This window comes from Chanos chanos, chromosome 9, assembly GCF_902362185.1.
Source record: "Chanos chanos chromosome 9, fChaCha1.1, whole genome shotgun sequence".
In the NCBI taxonomy this organism is placed as follows: domain Eukaryota; kingdom Metazoa; phylum Chordata; class Actinopteri; order Gonorynchiformes; family Chanidae; genus Chanos; species Chanos chanos.
The window spans coordinates 9,767,404-9,791,712 of NC_044503.1; the positions used below are offsets into that span (position 1 = coordinate 9,767,404).

At 42.2% G+C, this 24,309-nt stretch overlaps 1 protein-coding gene across 1 annotated transcript; it reads left to right on the plus strand.

Moving 5' to 3' along the window:
* Window positions 1-924: 924 nt before the first annotated feature.
* Window positions 925-23,898, plus strand: fgd1 (FYVE, RhoGEF and PH domain containing 1). The gene is made up of 17 exons (XM_030784403.1): window positions 925-1,084; window positions 16,580-16,801; window positions 16,907-17,090; window positions 17,324-18,029; window positions 18,302-18,540; window positions 18,937-19,093; window positions 20,375-20,513; window positions 20,819-20,877; window positions 21,350-21,496; window positions 21,715-21,807; window positions 22,067-22,146; window positions 22,313-22,343; window positions 22,483-22,584; window positions 22,711-22,839; window positions 23,037-23,195; window positions 23,301-23,447; window positions 23,629-23,898. The coding sequence occupies exons 1-17, from the start codon at window positions 925-927 to the stop codon at window positions 23,896-23,898; spliced, it is 3,024 nt and encodes a 1,007-aa protein (XP_030640263.1).
* Window positions 23,899-24,309: the final 411 nt, after the last annotated feature.

A 24,309-nucleotide genomic window follows, 5' to 3' on the forward strand; every position in this document is an offset into this window, starting at 1 on the left:
CGAAAATTATACACTTACAAGGATTTCGCAACAAACTGCGTTATAAACGTTCATATAAATTGGTTAAAGAGTCTTGAAAAATCGATTTTAATCTAAGTGGAAGAAGCTGAGTTTGCATATTTCGGGGTAACGTTTCGAGAGGAAACAGGGAGAAAAGGCAACTGAAGTAAAGAAGGGAAGGCGATAACGGATATGTGAGCGCAGGCGTCTTATTACCTTTACAGTGTTAACGTTGTCTTTGTCCTATCTTCAATGCACTTTAAATAGGAAACGATACAAAAACAGGGAAAGAGAAAATACTTTTGTCACAGAACCTTTGAGAACTTCGTCATGGGATGTCATCTACGGCGAGTTTTGGGCAATCGTTAGCTACACTTCTTTTTAGGCGAAAGAAGTTTATAATGCGATGAGAGTACAATGGCCCATAGACTTTGTGTGGGTGCGTGTAAATCGGTAGGTAGTTTTAACACCGATATGATTTAAATTGGCGATTTCTGTAACAATCAGTTTTGAATAGAAAATTGTCATTTCTAAATGTATAATTCACGACCTTCTTCTAATTGTTCAACCGTTGTTTTCGTTTGACCTACATGTGACCCTATATCAGTTGGTATTTGATGGCGTTTTTTACCTTTTTGAGAGACTTGTATAGGATTCTCACCCCACAGCTAGAATGCATTCTGGCTGATCATTGCTCTCTGGCTCGGAGAATTTTCTTTGCAACTTACACTTCAGAAAAGGACAACAAAGGTTCATTGGATATTGCTGGGGCGGCCAGTTTGTCCGAGTGCCTGGTGGATCTGGACCACTTTGAGGATTCACACTGTGTGGTATTAATCGCTGAACTTGGAATATAACCCTATTCCCTTTTTCCCTGGATATAGCCACATCCTGTATCATATGCCTGCGTAACTGTGGCCAGGCATGCAGCTAAATCGACCAAAGAGCGCTCTAATCAGCTTCACTCCACCACTGTTACCCTCAGAGACACAGAATTCCTTCTCCAGCCAGTTCAAAACAATGCGGTTTTCATACCACATCAGCAATGGTTTGCCCAGTCCTCAGCCAGCCCTACGCAGGATAGGTAAGTGTTGTTGATGATTTGTCACTAGATGCTACTCGTCTTATTCTTAAGATGCTGACATTTGTCTAACAGAGATTTCTAGATGTGTTGTCTATTGCATTCGAAAACGTGTGTTAGATGCCACGGGCATAACAATGCTTCTGAATTGAATGTCCTTGTAACGTGCAAATTTGCTGCCGCTGAAGAATTGGTCAGGTTACTTTCCGTTTAACGTTCAGCATTAGGAATCGATGGTCTTAAAGACCGTCTCAAGGACATTCTGTGATAGGAACCTGTAACAACAACCTCACAATCAACCAGGAATAGAAGCGAATAGAGTGTTTTATTCCCGAGAATAAGACAAAACTCCTTGATTCCCCGCAGATCCTGCGTTAAAATATGTTCTCACATGATGTCCTGATGTCATACTCTGAATAAATGGTGGAGAGTTTTATTTGGAAACACAAGGTGACTCAAAATTTCAGACAATTTAGTCTTAAGTCAGTAATTAAAATATTATTTTGTATAGGAATAATACACCTGTGTTACTAATAGCACCTCCATTATGGTTCTTATGTTGGGGTTTGAGGCAAACCACTTAAATCATGCAGAAAAACGTTTCCATAATGACAGACACACACACACACACACACACACACACACACACATACACTTTGAACAGTGGTCGATGACAGTCAGACATGAGAAAAAATTATGCCTACCATATTTGCTTTGTCAAATGTCATTTTGAAACAATTTATGGGGTTAGGACTGAAAAGCCTCCCACCCTATATCTCATGTAAATGAGAAAGCTATCTTTAGAAATACTGGAGCAGTTGAAATGACTGTGGATCAATACATGCCCAAAAAAAGCATATACATATCAAATAATGTTTGTGCGGCCTGCAGTCTTGTTGATAAGGCACCAGGAAAGGTACGGAAGTATGGTGTTATTGTTTGAACTGTTCACTATTTGCTTTGTGTTTGTGCTTCACTGCCATATTTGCATTCAAGTCTGTGTTAGTGTGTTTCCTCAAGTGTTGAGCAGTATTGCATATTTACTCAACCACTGCAGTGTAAAATCCAATTAGACACTGGATGAAAGGGGGCAGTGAAAAAGAGATTGGCGTGTGTCGACCAGTGCGCTTCATGTGGCCATTGTGTTGTCACAGAACCTAATCTTGTCTTGTGCTACACTGTGGACTTTCACCAAAAAAACAACAACAAAAAAAAACAACCCAAAATGTTCTTTAGTAGAACCGATCCCCTATTCTCTGTTATATTAGGATTCTTTTCATATCAGTAATTACTGTGTGGTTTTTGCTAAGATGCAACGTTTCATCCTCAGGTCAGATGCTTCATAAGAATATGGGTTTTCGTGCTATCTTGCAAGGCCAAATACAGGCCACTCTGTATGCCACAATGGTCCCCAGACCCATACAATAGATACACCAACAGGGATACATTTATGACAGAGGGGCTTAACTCAAGTGGTGTGGCAGTTGGACAGCAAAAACAATGGCTTTTACACACACTGGATAATGTCCATAAGCTTTTATGAGCTTAATGAATGGGAACCGTTGGGTTAGAATTATCAGTTTGGCTCTTGGTGGCTATTAAAGAGCAGAGGATTACTTTTCAACTGGACCTCACAAAATAATGTAATCCTCATTGGATACACAAAATTAGGGCCAAATCCTCAAATCACTCTATGGACTTGGTGTATTAATCTTTTTGTATTTGTTTTTAAAACATTTTGATCCTCATCGGTTAAGATATTATATGGTTGAATGACAGATATTTCGTGCTGCCTTTTTGTCTACTAAGTAAAAAAAAAAAAGAAAGAAATCCCAGCATTCTGATTGGCCCACTGCACCTTATTCTCGTAATTCCACATTCATTCACATTCTAATGGTCAGTCTCATCCTCATGTATCATCATAATTGCCTAGAAGTGAATGTTTGGTACAGCTGTTCTCTGCTGGAAGTTGGCTTTTGTAAATGCATTCACATATGGCGTCTCTTTCACTGACACTAATAAACCACCTCAGATAGATGCTTTGTTAGGTTCTCTCGTACTAGGATAAATGCTCATGTAACTAAGTGCAAAATATAAATGTAAATCAATCAAGAAGAAAAAAAAATGGGTAGCAGCAGATTAGGGGAAAGATTTCTTTTTGAAATTAGACATGAAAACATTCATCTCATTGTAAAAAAAAGTGGGACAGCATTGGATTTAGCTTTGTGTAAACTGTTAACTATCCCAGTGACTTTGCTGTTTTCCTTGGATGAGGAGATTTTAGTGGAATGTATTACACAGTGAGGGATTCTTGGGTGATCTGAAATGTTTTATGAAACTTCGACGAGCGACTTGATGGGTGTGTGTGTGTGTGTTATCATTACACAATGTGTCTCAAATTCCCTATTCCCCAAACTTCTGTCAAATGGCCTTTGCTGCAAAAACATTCTATCAATTGTAAATAAAGCATGGTTTCACACTGACGAATGTCATGGGTAGCTTGTCCGTAAAAAAAAAAGCAAAAAAAAACTGCAGCTCATTCAAGCTCACACACGCTGACAAAAAAAAGTTCTGCTACTGTGGCAGAATGCTGAGAGATTGGTTGACAGCCAACAGAATGGATGAGTAGGAAGTCTGTCAGACTCCATGGCTTAGAGCACACCAGACAAGAGCACTCGTATGAATGAGCCAAAGGCCCAGTGAATCTCAAGCACACTGTGTGATGCCTACATGGCACATCATGTAACCATATATAGGTTAGGAATGAGAGTCTGTCTCTTAGCAGCGACTGGCTGTAGCTACCTCTTGGAAACCTACGACGCCAGATAGTTCCAGTTCCACACGTGTCCACAGGCTCTTCCGTACATACTTGTTGGTAGTAAACGTTTAAATATTTGCTAATAAATGGCCGTACACAAGAGCCAGACAGTGGCCTGTAATCAGCTCAAGGAAGCTTCTAAGTTTATTACACATTTCACACAACTTTATATGCTAATACCCCTTTACAACAGTTATTGCATCCTGCAGCTTACTTCGTAACGGATGCTTTAACTGGCTGATAATGACGAATGCTGAAAATGGAATAATATAAGCCTTTATGTAGTTAAGTTGCCGTTTTGGCATTTCTGACACACGAGTTCCTTAGATTTTGAGTTTCAACTTGGACGCGTTTTACTGATGTTTGTTTTGGCAGCACCATTGACAAATGGGAATTTAGAAATGTTTGCTTGATTCTCTGTGTTAAAGTTGCGCTGACCTCAATCCCCCGAACAATGGAAGCGGAGCTATGCCTTTAATTCAACAGACATACCCTTTAAGAACTTTATAAACGCCCCCACGCTCATATAAAAGCCATCTGGTAGAGAGATTAGATTACACAGAAGTGGCACTTTCCACTCCGCTGTTTTGAAACCTATGGTGGGATTAAAAGGGAGGAAGTATTTTTCATTTATTTAAAGAAAATATTTTATTTACAGAGCAAACCTCTTTTGTAGTAAACCAAACTAGCAAAGCACACTCAGTTTTCTCTGTTTTCACCCTTTATACTTGCCGAATATTGCATTTATTCATTAATATAAATCATGAATGATGTGCTCCATGTGTCTCGTGCCGATTTAGACAGACCCGTGAAGCAACTCTCTCTAAGACCATCGGGTATGATTGCGGTTCCTGCTAATTACTAATGAAGGGCCAGTTTTGTTTATTATATCCCGATATTTAACATTCGATTTTGAAAGAGAAAGCGAAATTAAACCAGTCAGAATGGTAATACTGGCGCTATCTCTTCTAATTGCTCAGTGAACAGCCTTCACTGCGACACATAAAAACCTATCGTGACTGGAATTATTTGGAAAAGGCCTATCAGTGTAGCGTTTAGATTTTGATAGTCCTAACAGCTTGAAACAGAGTAAGAGAGGGAGAGAGCTGTCGTTTCAGTTTTTCAGCATGTGGATATAACAGACTCACATATCCACACAGCGACTGCAGAGCGATATGATTTGAGGTCACTGGTGAAATAAACTTAACGCTAAGGTTCTGTCAGGAGCTTGATGGACCGGGCTTAGTTGTTCTTTCCATGGAAATTCCACAGAAAAATGTGTTTACAGTACATTCAAAAGGAATTGAAAAAGAAAAATACAGCTGCACAAGGATTGAAAATCTTAGGACGGACAATGGTATGATGCAGTTTCCATATACTGTATATTCATGGGGGGGGGAAAAAAAATATTAACTTCCTATTATGTTTTGCCTCCAGCATTTACCCTGTGAGTTTCATTATAGTGCCCTTTATTTTAACAAGATGATCATTGTATCATACAAGACAATTAAATAAAAGAGAATTAAGATTTTTTTTTTTCAATTGCCAAGATAATTAATTACATTTTTCTGTGAGATTTAAAATGGCCCAGTAGTCTCCGAGTACACTGCAAATTCAGCAACGCATCAGTATCAATCTTTTGTTGCCTCATCCACAAGGGTTTTTTTTTTTTTTATCACCTGGTGCATCCATATATCACCAGTCGCTTTATAAAGGCCTTGTTAGAAGACCTTAGTGGAGCATGATAGAACAAACAGAGCTGTGTGGTTCATTCAGAGTTAATGATGGTGAGAGAATGCAGCTATCAGAGAGGAGTGTCAGCAGCTCCAATCACACCACACGCTGGTATAAATAGGAACCTCAGCAGTGAGACTGGCATTGAAGAGCCTCTCTCCCTGATTCCTGTCAGACTCTGGCATCATCACACCATCACACTGTTTATGGGTTCGGCGACATAGTTGTGTATCCTCCGCACATGGCCGTAATGCTATGTACGTTATAAGATCTGCATTCTCCACACATTGGCTTTGCATTGCCGTTATTAAGAGTCTTCTCCCGGTGCGCAGACATGCACACCTGCGAAGGGGCTCTTTGTCGGACCGGACGTGATTAATCAAGGTGTCCGCTGTGAGCTCTTTAACAGGTACAGTGGGAGGTGAGGCGAGGGAGCTGTGAAGGTTGGTGACAACGTGAGAGGAGGTGTTTGGATTGCTCACTCTTCTCCCAGTTCTTTTCAACCTTTCCTCCTCCCGTGAAAAACACGGCCTCTGTGTTCCGTCCTCTTAGTCTTATATTAGATTTACTTGAATGCAGTGGTTAATTTAATCAGGGGGGGATATGCAGACTCTTCTTGCGACTACCCGCTGCTGTGAGCAGCTCACAAGGAGAGTTATTGTGGATGCTGTGGTCAAACTAACTTCTATCACATTAGATAGGGCCGAACACTTTTTTGAATCTACGTGGCTGAAAACTTGACGAACATCTTTTTTCTTTTTGGGTTGTATGTGTGTGCGTGTGTGTGTGTGTGTATGCGTGTGTGTGTGCGTGTGTGTGTGTGTGCGTGTGTGTGCGTGTGTGTGTGCGTGTGCTTATGCTGATAGCGACTGTAAGTAAGTAGACTGAGCAAAGACATGAGCTCAACGCTATCTGCAGCAGCAGCTGTGCTGTGAGAGAAGTGGAAAGAAGAAGAGGGAGGAGAGAGTGTGTCACTGTGTCAGTGTGTGGGAATGCCATGCCATTGGGAACCACAGACAACGTGGCAGGAGAGGGAGAGAGAGAGAGAGAGTGAGAGAGAGGGACGAAGCCTTAATCGCTCAAAACGGAGTAGGAAAGAGATTTAAGCTGCTCATAGATTTCAGAGGGATTTTTCTTCCCAAGAACTGAATGGGATAAGGGTGATAACTTAGGAGATGGATCCTCAAATTGCTAGAGAAGTTTTTTGGTTTTTTTCTGTACTTGTGAATAACAGATGAGGATGAGGGGAGTGGGGGTGGGGGGGTGGGGGGGTTGGAGGTTGTGCCTTCAGACTCTTTCCTGCCTTTCCACAGCAGAAGAAAATGTAATAAGAAGGGGGTAGCATGTGACTTTTGAACCACTACTTTATTCCGGCCCAAGGAGTGATTGGATAAGCTTAAGCTAATACTTTGTGTATTTGTCTTTGCTTCTACCTTTCCTGGCACATGGATTTCATTGAACAAGGGTCAACATTTTTTAATTTCGATGCTGAGTCCTATGCAGTATGGTCAAAGAAGTGAAAAAAATATACATGGTGTGAACAGTTTACTATGTCAGATTACATTTCAACATTTTCTTGCTCCACTTCATTCTTTTTGTACCTCTATTGTGTATGCCATTTTGGACCCTGAAATGCCAAGTCAAAGATCACTGAACTGGCATTCCAACCCTGTCATAGCAGAACAAAGCACCCACATTCCAGGACACACACACACACCACACACACGCACACGCACACAGACACACGCACCACACACACAAACACACATACGCAGGATATAACAGAAATAGAAGGATGGCACACACTGACTGAACTTAAGGATTGAAAAGGGTGCACTATTTAAAGGCTGTGTAATATTTCCCTTTGACACACATAGAAAATCAGATACTGACGTCCACTCGTTTATTTTATGTATGTCAGCATTTATTTTTTGTTTTCATTATCGACTACTTAGGGACGAGTGTCATCATACACCCAGTGAATGATGACACTCATGCCTAAGTGAATGAGGAATGTGTTTCTTAGTATTTCAATATGTGGCTCGATTTCGAACCAAATGAAATACAACTTCAATTGCTTTTTGAATTCATCTGTGTTCCATTGCCTGTACCGTCCATTTACAAGTCTTTTAACGTGATTGGAATGCAAACTAGCAAACATGAACCCTTAAAGTGAATTAATATTGACAATGAATTACCTGCATCAGTAGGAATTGAAATTCCATGTAATAAAATTTGGACACTGTTTTGTTCTTTACATCTCTCTCTCTCTCTCTCTCTCTTTCTCTCTTTCCTTCTCTGTCTTTCTCTCCCCCTCTCATCCTGTGGGTGTGTGTGTCTATGTGTGAGTGTGTGTGTGTGTGTGTGTGTGGTTGTATGTGTGTGCATGTGGGTGAGAAACAAAGAGGGTTTGAGGGTTATGTTGAGTTTTTGATAGCGCAGGAAAACGTAGTTCAGTTATCTGAGACACTCAATTGAAAAGGCCCAGCGGTCTAACAGAGGAAACTGATAAGCCCTTGATTGTAAGTACTGTCTCAGTCCTTTGATGTTTATCATGGACCTCATAATAAACGATGCTGTGTATTTTCTTTAGGCCTCACTTGCTGCTTTTGTGTTAAGCATCAGCAGATTACGCCGGACAGAAAACTCATTTCACAGGGTTTTCACATTATTTTAAATTACGGTACTGCATAATGCTTTTTTGATACCTCAGATGGGTGTTAGCTCAGTTTCTTTTTTAACATGAAACATAGAACATTAGTGTTAGCCTAAAAAAAAAAAAAAAAAAAAAGGTTTGCACCCAAAGCCAAACCCTTGCAATCCTTTTTGTGAGCGAATCTGTAGACAGCTGGAAGAGGGTGAAACCAATCTTGCCCGCTGGGAGTGTTGTCATCACAACGGTGCTGAAACAGCTGAGCCATGCTAGGCCTTGGCCCCTACCGGTCACGGTCACATTAACTCCCACATACCAGTCTCATCTAAACCCCCCCCCCCTTCCAGAAGAGCTGGTCTTTTGTCACACTCTCTTTTACTTCATATCAAAATTTCAAGGCTCTCATAAAATAATAAGAGCCTCACTGCTTTCGGTTGAGTCAGGGACAGAATTCTAGAGCTTTGTGGCGTTGCTTTAAGTGGTTTGATGATTGTAATTTAGTTATGGACGGTTTTACAAGACGTTCAGTCCTCTTATACCTTAATTAGAATAACGTCAAAGTCCGAGTGACAAAACTGAAGCGACAGACCCATGTGCAGGGTGTGTGGTGTTGATTATGCAAAGATAATATGTGTTTTTGTTGAGAGGGCAATAAAAGCTGAATGAAAGCATGGCATGGAGGTCAACCCCATTAACCCTTAGCTTACCCCGACCTGTCTGGAACAAAGAATCAATGGGCTCTACTGTCTCTTGTTTTACATTTGACTGGGATGACTTTTCGGAGAACTTTTTTTTTTCTTTTTTTATGGATGTAAATAAACGGGAGCAGTTTTTCAGAGAGCATTTTTTACGCATTCAGGACTCTAGATTTACTTTTCGTACGCTTAGTCTTACCATTTTGATATGCCTCTGTTTGAAGGTGTGTGTTGCATTGTTGATAGTTAGAGTGTATTTTAAAAATCTGCCTAAACTCCTTATTCAAATTCAAAAATACAGCTGCATGTCCGAGTGGTGCCTTTCTGTTTGTCCGAGCATGTGTTTGTGTGTGTGTAAATGCTCTGAGTATTTAACTTTTATATTGCATGTTATGAGCGAATATGCGCATGTGTATAGAAGCCACAGTAATGGGACTGGTGACAGGAGGCAGATGGCCTTCTCTCTGGGGAAATCAGGAGGGTAAATCTCTCCATTTAAAACCAGCAACCTGCGCCAGGGTCAGGGAGTGGAGGCGTTCTACACCCCCAGCAGGAAGAGGAGGTCCAGGACAACACAAAGAACCTCAGTGGCCTGTAATCCCAATTCACTCTCACTGGGAGATTATAATGTTCTGTGATAATGAGGACTTGTAGTCAAACGGAAAAAAAACATCAAATATTCAGTAAATGATGTTCTTGAGCGTATTGACCTGTTAAGCTACTTGCTTTCTTTTCTTTCTTTTTTTTTCCCCTTCTTTCAAGATCTGTGTTGCGCGTGCTGGAATCTGAGGCTTTTGGCAGTGTCTGGTCTCTCTCGCTCTCTCTTTTCTCTGTGGAACAGAGCGATTGAGGTGACACACTTGTCTTGTATGTGAATGTATTTCCCTTTGAAAGCATCTCTTCTACCCCCCCAAGCCCAGTGTTAATCCGCTCTGAGACCCATCTGGACGGATGATAATTCCGAATGTCAGCATGCACAGCGGCGTAGTCACGTTTATTTATTTCAGTGTAAACCAAAGAAATCGGCTTCAGTGCGCAGTGAAACCTTCTAAAAAGCACTTTTCCGATGATTACGTTTAAGTTCAGCATATGTTTATGTATCAGCTGGGTATTAGGGTTTTTTTTTCCGAATAGCTCTATGACAAACTGAATTTATTCTGTCATGTGAAATGTAAAAGGCCATATTGTGTGGTGTATGATAAAAATAATAATTACGTTATCTGTTTCTTGGAATGGTTCGCCTCTGTCAAGTGTGGTCTTCCTGTGTGAACTTTGAAAAAGATTATTAAAGTGTCTGCTAATACCACAAAGTCTGGCAGCACCCACCTAACGGACAACATCTTTGATGAATGAACTTAAATGTTACAAGAACATATATATGCTTATTTATCAGCCAATTCCATGCCAATTATAATGCATTACAGGGTTTTTATGGGGCAGTAGGGTGTACGTAAACATTTTTTCCCTACAATCATATAGTAGCATAAATAAACATAATATACCCACCGAGATACAGTTTTTATGACTGTGTAAAATGCTTATGTGTCTAACACCGAATTTATATTCTTCAAGTTACAAGTCCTTAGAAGAATTTCGCGTATGACACTACTTCCGTTTTCCTTAATGCATCAGGACTATATGTTAAGGAGCAATTATTATTGTCTGTGACATCCTTTTTTTTTTAACGTATAATAACTGATAGAGAATATTGCATCAAAATCGATTATTAAACATTATCAGGTGTATTCCATGGAATCGTTACCCATGGGTGAACATCTGTGAAACGCTTCTGACACTGAAACATAAAGAATATGTAAATGCAGAAGTGTGTCAGCGAATCCGCAGTGCCATTACATTGATATGCCAATCAAGTATACTTGTGATGATTCCAACATCATTAGTATTATTACGGTGAAACCACATATATTATCCTTTCGATATCAGTAACATCATAGTCAGACCAAAGCCTTCAATTTGTTGTCAAGGAAACAGAGACGAGGAAGGTAGATGCTTGCTAGAGTGAGAAACGAAGGGAGAGAGCGGGGGGAGGAGGGTTAGGGTCATATTGTATGTGATTCCCCATGTTTAAATGGGCTGCTGCTGCGTACGTTAATAGGGCAGCCGGAGAGGGGTGGGGGGAAGCAGGGGAGGATTTTATTTGGTTATTGCTCGTTATTTTCGATTGTCATCATGGACTACTGCGACGACATTTGTATATATTCATCTTTATTCTTACTGTAGGCATTTTAAAGTGCAATTTCGTATTCTTATGACGAGAAACATCTTCTTGGTTTTGACCTACTGAGGATGCTCTCGGTCCGCCCGACTGTTGGATGAGGGCAATCCCTCTCGCCTTAGCCTGTTTAACCTATATATGTTTTAGTCTCGTCGCCGGTGCTAAAAAGACCGGGATTGCTTTTTTAAAAGCTTTACTCTGCTAATTTGTTCTTATTTCGTCGTTTGAGCAACTGGGGGATTTTGTCTCCCGTTCTGTATTTTAATGACTGGTTTCGTGTTTTGCTGCGCGATGTACATGGATAAAACCAGTGTGCTCCGGGGTAAGAAATTTCAGTTGAATATATATTTTATCCTTTAAATATTATCGTTTTAGTTGTAATATTGATGTGGACGAAGTGTTACCGTCAGTAATGATTCTAAGATGCATCTCCGCAGTCTTGTAACGTCCATTCAGTGCGGTTGCAGCACGAATAGATCATGTCGAAATGTTATTCATCCGTGTTATATGCATCGTAGGTCAGTGTGTCAGTTCGTAATAGTCAGGGAATTAATGTTTTTAGGGAAATGCGTGTGCTGTTATCGTAGAGCAGTCTTTGATCTTGAAATTTCAAAGTCACTGAGCATCATCAAAATTTTCATATCATATTTATTATGACTTACGTGTATTTAAGCAGTATGAGTACTCAGTCTTTTACACTTCGTGTTTGTATTTTAAAATCTGAAAAAACTGATTGATGGGTCAGTGATTTCTTCGCTGCATACACCCCGGTATTCATGCTCATCTTTTATGAACCTATGTAGAGTTATGGAAGCTTCACCTAGATTGTTGCATACTAGTGCATCTCTCCTAGCTGCACGGGGATGCAGTAAGGAATGCATCCAGACTACCATGTACTGTGTGTGCGCGAGTATGCATGTGTGTGTGTGTGTGTGTGTGTGTCTGTCTGTAGCAGATCAGAGGAACCCAGCACTGCCATTGTCAGTCAGCCCCCGTGCCTGCAGTGTGCATGTTCCTCCAACCTTATTTGATGCCTATATCCTCTTGCTGCAAAGAATGAATGCAATAAATCTGTCTATGAGTTTTGCAGTAAGTGTGTGTATGCGTGTGTGCATGCATGCATGTTGGGATATCTGTAAGATTGCAGGGATATGCATGTCAAGCAGTTGAAGGTTAGAGAAAAAAAATCCTAATGCAGTGTATGCTTGATATTCTGCTGTAATCCTGACTTGCTGTTATGGAGAATGACATAAATGCAATATATCTCCTGCTGCTTCCTCAGAATTCCATAGAGCCACTTGTCATGCTATGACTGAGTGGTCATCTACATTTGCAATTTGACATATCCTATTAGGTCCTGAACATCCCTGTATGCATTCACTACTCTGAAACCTTTGGCTCTCAAGGTGCTGCTTATGAAAACCATTATTCCATTGTCATCTCTACACAAATTGCTTTTTTCTCATATCTTGGTAATTGGTTGTTCAGCAATATAATTCACTTACTGACGCTGTCTCATGATTTATATGCACACTGGTATGATACAAGTTATCTAGCAGATACTAACAATAAAAATTGATTACCACTCAGTGTAGCATGCTGGGATGTGAGACAGTGCACTAGTGACCCATTAATGCAGACAACAGATGCCCCAAGTCATACACATCTCGTCCTTGCTCACTCATTTGTTATTGTTTGAGCATTCTACTCACAAACTATGCTCAGTATGGACCTGCCAAAATAGTCATGTGCTATTCTCAGTATTGCAGCATCACTGACAAATCTGTTTTTCTATTTGGGCAGGAGAATGGACTAGACCATCTACTCATCTTGGGAAAGAAACAAAAACATATTTACTCCTACCTAAAAATAATTCTTAGAATTAGAGCAGTTTCTTTCCATTTTACTTTGATACCATCTCCTGTTTGATGAAAACAACTTTGTGGTGCTGATCACAGGCCCTCTCCACAAGGCTCAGTATCTTTGCGGGCCTGTGTCGATTGTCCCAGCCGATGATGAGAATAAAAATAGTCCGTATCTTGTGCTTTTCAACACCTCCTTTTAACTAACTGTAGCTGAGCCCAGTTTACCTTTGTCTGTACAAAATTAATTTTCCATGAGAAACAAAGCTCCATAACTATCATGAGCTGCTGTGGATGTCGGGTTTACTTTCTGGTTGGATTTTCTTGCGAAATTTGAGTCCTCTCAGCTGGCCTCACCCTCATTATGTCTGTGTTCCCTCAGTTCATGAAATATTCATGTCAAGTCATAGTAAATGAAAGCAACAGTCAGCAAAAATCACTAAGTTTCAATGGATTAGTCACGGAGTATTGGATTATTGAATGGATTATTGATCTGGACATTGACTGATATTATGGAAAGAGTGGTCATGTAAATAACACAGAAAGAAATCTCATTGGTCTACATATATTTCTCAGGTAAAACAGTTAGCTCGCAAAGACACAAATTCAGTTGATACAGATTCCAGTGACGCATGTATTCTGATTTACCGTGATTGTTCTTGTATGTTACTGTGTTGGAGTTAGTTGTATGTGAGGTCATTAATGAGATGTTGCCATGTTTTCTCAGATTACTTCTTGTGCCCACGGATATTTAAGTTATATGGGTTATATCAAAAGTGTCGAAGTGGTGAAGGTCTGTTATCTGGTCTATTTTTGGTGCTTTTTAAAGTGAAGGACTTCAGAAGCAGGGCAGAGCTGTAGGCACTTGAACTGGGCTTGTAGCCACAAGTCACTAATGATAACTCTGGGCTTCTGCTCTAAAACTTTATTGTTGCACCAGAGTTGTGTGTGTATGCAGACCGACTGTGTAAGCAGTTGCAGGTACTGCTGCAGAGCAAGCAGCAATGCAGAATAGATCAGAGACCAACCCACATATGTCCTGTCTTTTGTTTACTGTAGTACTGTAAAGATGATTTCTACCCAAAATAAAAACCTTGCTCTTGTGAAAAGGATTCCTGGAATAGCGTTCGGTGGAATCAAATTCCTCTGCTTATCCGACAGTATCCTCATCCATTAGAATGACACCAAAAAGACATTTTGAAACTTGCGTTTCAGAACGGGGTGAAATGTTTTGATAGGAGGAAAGCGTCTAACACCTGATTGTACCAAGCAGACGTTTCCTTACTCTGCAGGTGCAGAGCACGTCCTGTTTGTTCATTCTGGACAAAGACCGTGCTGATCCCCGATCTCCGACTCTCCGAGCGTGACCTTGAAAGACGTTTCCTTTATGTTCAGACGAGTTCAATTTTGCCCCATGGGCCAGAAATCTGTGCTGCTTTGCTTCTCATTAGCATACTGCTTAATACCTGCATAAATTGCCAGTGGATTCTGGTGTTCAATAGACAATGTTTCAAGTCAATTAAATCAATGGGTACACCTTGTTGTACAAAACAAAAACTGCAGGACTGTATCATTTCCATCTAAAATCAGAACGATTCCAAGTTACTGTCATACATTGTACTCCTTATCAGTATCTGACCCAACTTTAATCTGAGCACTGTCTGTGGATTAATTATCTGAATTGCACAAGTCACTAAAGAGTGGAAAGACATCTTTTCTCACAGCAGGCTGTATTTTAGTGTAGCTCTGTGCATCAGTGATGTATTAGCACTGAGTGGGAGTGAAAGCCTCTGTCTGGTTTTTATGTCTTCATGGGAAGTGGGGCATGAAAACGTCAGTCAGTCATAAGTAAAACTTCATTGAAAAACGTGGCCTCTCTCCATAGATGTATCTATGTTATGGGCCGTATACAACCGTCATATTAGTGCAGTGTGCACTTTACATGCATTTTCAGTATCCATTAAAATATCCTTATGTAGAGAGAGAGAGAGAAAGAAAGAGAGAGAGAGAGAGAGAAATGGCCCATCTGTTTAGATGTCTGAATGGCTTAGCTTAGTGTCTGTGAAAAATGGAAAGAATTTTTTTTCCCTGTCTGCTGTTTGATGACCATGGGAAACCAGACCAAGAAAAAGTCTATGTAAAGTAATGCTCAAACCTTTATTAAAAACTAATCGGAATCTGGGGAAAGTTACGAGTTTTGATCTACTCAGTAAACAAACTGAAAACCTCAACTGAATTAACCTCAATTAATGTTATGCATTTGATTGGATTTTGCGTAGAATGCCAAATTACATACGGAAGGTTGACCTGATTGCTCATGAAAACTGCCATTTTAACTGTATACTATAGAGTGCATCCATCCATCTATCTATCTATCTATCTATCTATCTATCTATCTATCTATCTATCTATCTATCTATCTATCTATCTATCTATCTATCTGTCTGTCTACCTACAATAAAATTTTTAGGTCTGTTAAATTAATAAAAAAGACTGAACAGTTCGACTTGTAGCCAAGACATCATTGGTTAGCTGTTGCTAGTTTCTCTCCTTAAAGCAATTTTAGTCGAACATGTGGAAGTCATTTCAGCCCCCTGCCTGCACAAGTGGGTACGAGTGTCGTCATATGGAACCAATTAGGTCCGTGTAGGGGACAGGCATGCCTTTTTTTTTTCTTTTTTTTTTAAAAGATGGCAACATCATCCAGACGGCTGGTCTGCCCACCAGCTGACCTGTCCATGCCACTGTAAGAAATTCCATTGAGATCCGTTTGAATCGGGTACATGTTTTCCGTCTTGCTTCTTTTAATTTCAGAGGGCTGCATTTATTTCAAAACGTGTTTACTCCTCTTACTCTCCCTCCAGACATGGAAATTGAGCAAAGACAACTCAGCAGATTTTAGCTCAGTTTATTGTGTCATTGGGGGAGCAAGGCGTACCACCATACGCTGTCACTTTGAGTGAACTGTTCTGAACATCAATCCAAAACCACTGAACATACTGCAACTCAGCACTTTATGACACTAACCCACTTAACATCCTCGAAATCAAGGTACAGATGAGCTGGTTCACCCAATAATTCATTTTACAGTCGAGTGTTGAGTACTGATGGTCTGTCCCTGACAGACATTTGCAATTCTTGAATACAGTCTGGACCTTTGACTGAACTGGACTGTAATCCATCTGAAATGCTGGGTGGTGTTGGAATGAAGTGAAAGAGATTTAAATAGCATTTCTATTTTATCTGTTCCTCTCTTTCCAAATTTGTAGCACAGTGTCACATGTCTTGGTAGGATCTGCTCTGGATGACACCTCATTTTCCAGCCTTTACTGTAGAGTTTTCATTATATGTACACACACTCACACAGCATAGAGGTTATGAAGTTAGAAAATCCGTTGAAAAGTAAGTGTCAGATATTTCATTTTACATGGTTATGGTGTCATTGTGGTTTTGATATTGAGGGTATTGATTGTAATGTGTTCTCTTCTCCTTTCCTGCAGGCCCCTCTGCCTCCAGTCCTCGGCTCCTGACGAAGAGCCTGTCCCTGGAGCCTGGTCCCTGCCTCGGAGCCCATGAAACCCCGCAGCGCCTCTGCTCGGATCCCGGTCCTCTCGGACCCCAGCACTGTAACGGCACGAGCGAGAACGGCTCCCACGGCTCCCAAGATGTCCCCCCGGCTGCCCCCAAAACACGTCCTCCTTTACCCGGCCCAAAACCGCAAGGTAACGTTATTTCCTCGCGGGTTCCGTTTTATCCGTCTCTCCTTTTTGTGGTTAGAAAGCCGGTCTGACTCGGTTAATTAAACGTATTGATTTTGTCTGATGCAGTGCCCCCGAAACCGCCTCATCTGCAGCAGAGCGCCCGACGGCCCCGGCCTCCTGACAAGCCCCTCCCCCCGCCCCCTTCCCGCCCGCTCCCGGCAGACCCGCGTTCATCTCGCGCCACCTTGCCCCGTGCTGAGGGAAGCTCCTCCCCCACATGTGTCCTCTCCCTCATTGAGAAATTCGAGAGGTAAGATCACCTTCAAAGCGGATCATTTGTTCCGTGGACTCACATTAGGAAACGTAACCTTAACAGATCTGATTAAGAATAATTGTCTCAGTGTGAAGCTAATTGTTAGTGTATTCCAAAAGTAGTGGTTATATGGGCAATTATTCTCAGAAAGTCATCTGGTTTTAGATACGGCCGTATATAACAGGCTTATGAGTCCAATAGATTGAAAACAGGTCTCTTCTTGTCTTCAGAGAGCAGATTATTGTGGTCCCAGACATCACTGGGGGGGTGATGTGCACTCCACGGGTTCCCGAGCCCCAGTCAAGTGCAGCGGCTTCCCCGCCTCCATCATCGGAGTCACCCATGCCCTGCTCCACACCTCCGGAGCCTTCAGAGATGCCGCTGGCAGGAGCAGAGCTGGAAAAGGACATTAAGGGGGAAGAGACGGAAGAGGCAGAGGAAGAGAGCGAACTGGGGGCCTCGTGCTCTGAGAAGCGCCTTTCCATGGAGTCTGGCTACAGTGCCTCTGAGAAACAGCTCGACGCTGTGGAAATGAGAGACCTCACAGCCAACCAATCAGAGATCCCGTCCGACCGACTGTCCCTCCCTCCTCCCCAAACAGACGGGAAGCTGGCCAACAGGGACAGCGGCATCGACAGTATCAGCTCCCCCTCCCACAGCGAGGAGCTGTGCTTCGCCGCGGACGAGGACCGGACGGGGCACGAGAGGGACATCTTCCCCTGCAGCCCTGCCCCGACCCTTCCTCGCCTCTCCTCCTCTTCCTCCTGCGGTTACGCCGAGGGGCCCGGAGGAGAGGGCGCCGCGGCCGCGGAGGAGGTCCGGGACTCGGAGGGCGACAGCGATCTGGAGGAAGGGAGCGGGGATGAGAGCGAGTTGAACCCGATGGCTCTACAGTCGCTCGCTCTTCCCAAAGCCGAAAGACAAGACTCCACCGAGGTGAGTCCGATAGCCCTCTGAGGCTGAGGTCGATCAAATTCTCACACCCCATCAAATATGAGAATATTCTCATCACGTAACCCACAGTCTAATAATGCATCATATTCAGCTATTTTTTTTTGTTGTTGTTGTTGTAAATACTGCTGACTTTCCACCATGCAATAAAGATTTCAGCAGATCAGCTATCGCTTGGCACCACAGATATTTTTAAACTAGGTTAGAATGACTCAGCGAGTGTTTAAGTGTCTGTCTTTTCTTATTTTCTGTGCCAGCTATCAGTTCAGCAGAGGGTATTCAACATAGCCAATGAGCTACTGCACACAGAGAAGGCTTACGTGGCCAGACTGCACCTCCTGGACCAGGTGTTCTGCGCTCAGCTAATGGAGGAGGCCCGTGCACGCAACTCTTTTCCCTGTGAGGTGGTCATGGGTATTTTCTCCAACATCTGCTCCATATACTGTTTCCACCAACAGTTCCTGCTCCCCGCACTGGAGAAGCGCATGGAGGAATGGTGAGAGAGAGAGAGAGAGAGAGAGAGAGAGAGAGCACACTTTTAATAGCTTTGAAGTCCCTGGCCTGCATTTTATGCAAAGAGAGTCTAAACTTTGTTCTGCCCTCCATTGTGATGTTTCTGTTTACGAGAACTGAATTGCCAAACTCGAGATGTTTTCTTTGAAAATAATCCATAAAATCTTACGTACAGTATTGTTTGTAGCCTATCATCTCTTAACCGTCTTCTTAATCCATTAAAAAAAAATAATCATTAAGAATTTTTTTCACCTTTAGAACACGAAGGTAGCAACTTTTGCCCCCGGATATGAGTATAAATGTTAAGGTTGACCATGGGTGGAGTAACTTCCTCTTAAAGCAGAGGCAGATTTGACCTTTGCTCCTCCTTCTCCCTCAGGGAGCTGAACCCGCGCATTGGGGACATCCTTCAGAAACTTGCCCCTTTCCTAAAAATGTATGGAGAGTATGTGAAAAATTTCGACCGAGCCATGGAGCTGGTAAACACCTGGATGGAGCGGTCCTCTCAGTTCAAGGCCATTATTCATAACATTCAGGTGAGAGTCTCCTGAGGCCAAACGCAAATTCTTTTAATCTTTTTGCATTTTTTGATATCCATAAACAGAACGTGAATCTGTGGAAACCTCTGAGATGCAATTCTTAACCCACATTTGGGTTTGGGGTGAAAGGACAAAGATGCATTGCAACGTTTGCAATTTTAAACGTCTTCTCGCGAAGTCGTGAGATGGAAACGAGCTCTCGGACCGAATAAGTGTTTTTTTTCCCGTTTGATTTAGAAAATTTAAGTATTTTGATTACATTATAGTAATAGCAGTGATTTGTAAAAGCAAACAGAGATGACTCAAAATATTAGGCATTTCAGAAAGTTCAGGATGGCTGAGTGGGTGTTTGCTGTCAGCTTAAATGTGAGAAAATTAGGTAATCCTTTTTCATTATTAATATTTGGCGGTGTTGATGCCACACAGTGTAATTTCCATATTCATACAGCGCTGTGGAGATAGCAGAGAATCGGTAAATAGACCAGACTCGTGAAATTCCAACCGAATAACTGCCTGCATTTCAAAGCGAGGTCTCAGTTAAAAAAAAAAACAACAACAACCCTGATTTAATGAAAAATAATAAGAATCCCTCAATACCGTTTCGATCATATGAGCTGGCAGATAAAAGGGATAGTGAATCGTGGGGCCCAGGAGTAGTTGGTGGAGCTGTAAACACAGAGAATACTAATAGACCCAGATGCAGGCCTGTAGCAACACTTCAAACGCCTTTCTCACCTAGCATCTGGAATACTGAGAGAGCAGGAGTCTGTGATCCGCGGATCAGACAGCTAAGGTGTGGAGATCCGTTGGTGCCCCACATACACACAAACGAAGGAATTCTGAGATCCCCCTACAAATGGTTGGCATGAACCAACCTTGTCTTTCATAAAAGAAAACTGTATCTCGGCTAATGCCCGGTATTGATGTGTGTCTTGTCGTACTAAAGGTACTTTGCGGTCTCCTCTTGTCCTAATTTTTTGCGCTTTGTTTGTGTTGCATCTGTGTTTGTTTATGAGCCAATGTGTATTTCCTACGTGCGTTTCCGTTTGTTTATGTATATGAGTGCGCATTTTTCTCTCACTCACTCTATCTGTTTGTCATGATTGTGTGCACGTGTGCGTGTGTGTGTGCATGTGTGTGTGTGTGCGTGGGCGCGTGTGCGTGTGCGCGTGTTTGTGTGCGTGTGCGTGTGTGTGCGTGCCTGTGTGTGTGCGTGTGTGTGTGTGCGCGTGTGCGTGCGCACGTGTGCGTGTGTGTGTGTGTGTGTGTGTGTTTCAGAAAGAGGAGATGTGTGGGAATCTGACCCTGCAGCACCACATGCTTGAGCCAGTTCAGCGGATCCCTCGCTATGAACTCCTGCTCAAGGACTATCTCCACCGACTCCCAGAGGATGCAGATGACTTTAAAGACGCCCAGAGTAAGACGCCCTTTCCCTGCATTCTACACAGCTAGCACTGACACTAAACGACAGTAAACGACCTGTGTCCAGAGTCATTTTAACCCACATTTCAACTGAAGGGCATCTTTGGTTCAGCAGAGAAAGAAAAAAAAAAAAAACTTCATTTCCATCTTAATAAATTCAGAACGCTGCGTGTCGATCTCAGATACACGTGTACCGAAAATGTCAGAGCATTAGCATATGAACGGTTTATGGATGCCGTTATTTTTCATATTTATAATAGCGAATCCCTGGACGCGAATTTCCTTCTTTCTCTCATTTAGAATCTCTGGAATTGATTGCTACGGCTGCGGAACACTCCAACGCGGCAATCAGGAAGATGGTGAGTCAGATTTCACAGTGCTGAGGCTCTGACCACATCAACGCTCATCCCGGCCGACACCACAGCGACCGAACCCTCGAGAGCGGCTGGGGGGCGGGGGGAGCATGGGAAACACAGTGCCACTTAACAAGGCTTTGTAATTAAGGATGGTTGCCTCTCTCATGTGCTGTTATCACTGAAAGTCTTTCATTTGGAGCTGTTAATTGCCGATGGTTTTACTTTTTTACTTCAAGGGAGATCTCGTGCCCGTGTGAAAAAAACACTCAGAATCTTGTTGACTGAGACTGATAATGTCAGGAACCATTTACCGATCATTATTAATTTAAGGCTTCCGTGCTCATTAGTCTTCTTTTATAATGATCTTTCTCATTAATCAGTGTCTAAATACCAAAACCATATATTTATGCATCTTTATAAAGAGCATATCTTTATTGTTAACATTCACATAATCGTGTGTTTCGGTCTATCTCAGGAGCGCATGAGAAAGCTGTTGAAGGTGTATGAGTTGCTTGGGGGGGAAGAGGATATTGTCAATCCGACTAATGAGCTCATTAAGGAGGGGCACATCCTCAAACTTTCAGCCAAAAACGGAACTTCGCAAGATCGATACCTCATTCTTGTAAGTGCGAGGTTATTCTAGAGGTTTTTTTTTTTTAACTACCTCTTTCTCGGTTACATTACGCTTCACTTAATGTCTTTCTGTGAACTTCACTTTTTTTGAGTCTCTTGATAAAGCGTTTAATAGGAGGAGCATTCTGTTTGCTTATAGATTATATTAAACCTGAAAACTTATCAATCTAATGCGCAATATAACGCTGCGTTTTCTTTCTGCTCAAGTTCAATGACAGGCTGTTGTACTGTGTCCCTAAACTGCGTCTGATTGGACAGAAATTTGGAGTCAGAGCAAGGATTGATGTGGATGGAATGGAGGTTTGGCTATAAATTATTCAGTTCAATTGATTGAATTCGCTAGTTTTCTTTATCTCATAAGCAAATGACAATAAGATATATCTGCTTTTGGTTGAACCTGGACAGCTTTAGATAAAAAAAATAACAGTGAAATATCAAACCAAAGTATTCCTTAGTTTACCCCGTGGAGCCGCATTGGGATGTCCGGGATTACTTGTCAGTCGTGGTTGTGATTGGTTCGACAAACAGCTTAGGCAATCAATACTTATTTGCTTCACAGCTGAAGGAGACGAGCAGTTTGAATGTGCCACGGACGTTTCTAGTATCTGGAAAACAGCGTTCACTTGAGCTACAGGCCAGGTGAGTTGAACGGTGTCACACAAATTGCATTTCCACTGCCAAAAAATGAAATCATGGTAATGGGTTTAGAAGAATTGATTCTTCTCTCTGTTTACTGTAAATAAACAGTTCCGTGGGCACCATAACAATACATCACATTCAATCTTCTTTTCTGCTCTCTCTCCAGGACTGAGGAAGAGAAGAAAGACTGGATTCAAGTAAGACAGAGACCATGTTTCTTTTAGTCATTCTTCACAGACTTGCAGGATATTCTGTTTGTCTTTCTGGCTTTACTACTTCCTCCACTCCATATGACCCTTACTCACTTTTTTTTTTTTTAACTCTTTCCTCTCCAAGGCGATCCAGGCTACCATACAGAGACACGAGCAGACCCTGGAGACCTTTCGCATGCTTAACTGTTCCTTCCGCGAGGAGGACTACACTCCACCCAACTCACCAGTTAGTTCAAATTCTTATCACGTGTTGTTACTCATTGTGTAAGCCCCCTCATTCAGTGTTCAACGCTTAGCGTGTGGAACATTTAGTCTCTTTGGTGTCTTATCGTACTGTTTGTTTCTCTCGTAGAACTGCACAGAGCTGGGGAAACGTGCGCCGACTCCGATTCGGGAGAAGGAGGTCACGTTGTGCATGAAATGTCAGGAGCCCTTTAACTCCATCACTAAGAGACGCCATCACTGCAAGGCCTGTGGCCATGTATGTATCAGCCTGTTTCACCGTCCTCAGCTTAAGCTCTGTGTGTCGTATTACCCAGGTCACACTGATCATCTCTCCCTCTCTTTCTCTCTCTCTGTATCTCTCTGTCTCTCTCTCTCTGTATCTCTCTGTCTCTCTCTCTCTCTGTATCTCTCTGTCTCTCTCTCTGTCTCTCTCTCTCTCTCTCTCTCTCTCAGGTGGTATGTGGGAAGTGTTCCGAGTTCAGGGCCCGTTTGCTGTACGATAACAATCGGGCTAACCGTGTGTGTATAGATTGCTACACTACACTGGTGGGAGTTCCTCCTTCTCCAGCTAGCCTGACCAATAACACACAGCGTCGCCGCTCCATCTTAGAGGTAGGCCACGCTCTAAAACGAGGCAGCCAGGAGAGGAAAGATCATTCATTTGTACCTAACCAAAAAAAGAACAGAAAAGATTAATTCTATGTTTTTCCTCCACAGAAACAAGCCTCGGTTGTGGCCGAAAACAGCATCCTGTGCAGTTTCCTCCATCACATGGAGAAGGGCAGTGGCCGTGGATGGCAGAAAGCTTGGTTTGTCATTCCAGAGAATGAACCACTGGTTCTCTACATCTACGGAGCTCCGCAGGTGAGACGTTTAACGAAACCATTAGCTTAATCCATTTAACATGTTAATTTGTAGCTGACACAAGTCTGTAAGAGAAGAGACTTTCGGGGAAAGGTCGGTTAATTGCGTTAATTGTGCGCGTGTGGTTAATTGTGTAGCGTTGCCATATTGATTTTTTTGTCACTGTTCTCTGCACGGACAGGATGTGAAAGCCCAACGCAGCATTCCTCTCATCGGATTTGAAGTCTCCCTTCCTGAGTCATGTGACCGGCTGGAGCGTCGCTATGCCTTTAAAATGAGCCAGAGTCATTTGACGGTTTACTTCAGCGCGGACGGGGAGGAGCTTCAACGCCGTTGGATGGAAGTCCTGTCAAGAGCTGGGAGGGGGGAGGAGCTACAAATGCATGGTCCAATATCTGAGGCTCTAGAGGAAGAGGGAGAGGAGCCAGTGTCTCTGGGAGAAAGCACATGATTGGCTGATAAATGAAATCTCATTTTTGCACACACAAACTGTACAAATGTGATCACACAAACCGGCTATGATAAAACAGACACACATCCTCTCTTACACACATCACACACACATCCGTATTAAGTGTCAGTTGTAAGTTGCATGAAAACCCTACAGCTACGTTCTCCGTGTACTGCTCATATTGTGTGAGTGACCAGTGTTTGCAAAACCTGCCAAAAATGTGCTCACCTCAGAGAAAACGTATCAGAGGACATAGGCTATGTGAATATAAGCATAATAATACTGAATATCAACATTTTTTTTTTCTCCAGCTAGCAAATTTCTATGTTGTTCGGATAGATCCACTTTTTTTCTGCCAAATGTTGCCGTGTTGTTTATAAAAGAGTGATAACTGTCTGGGCTTTTGAAGTG

Coding starts and splice junctions, on each gene's coding strand:
- fgd1 (XM_030784403.1), top strand. CDS start 925: ATGCAGCTAAATCGACCAAAGAGCGCTCTAATCAGCTTCACTCCACCA. Junction 20,514..20,818: donor TGACTTTAAAGACGCCCAGA/GTAAGACGCCCT, acceptor TCTCTCATTTAG/AATCTCTGGAATTGATTGCT. Junction 20,878..21,349: donor ACGCGGCAATCAGGAAGATG/GTGAGTCAGATT, acceptor GGTCTATCTCAG/GAGCGCATGAGAAAGCTGTT.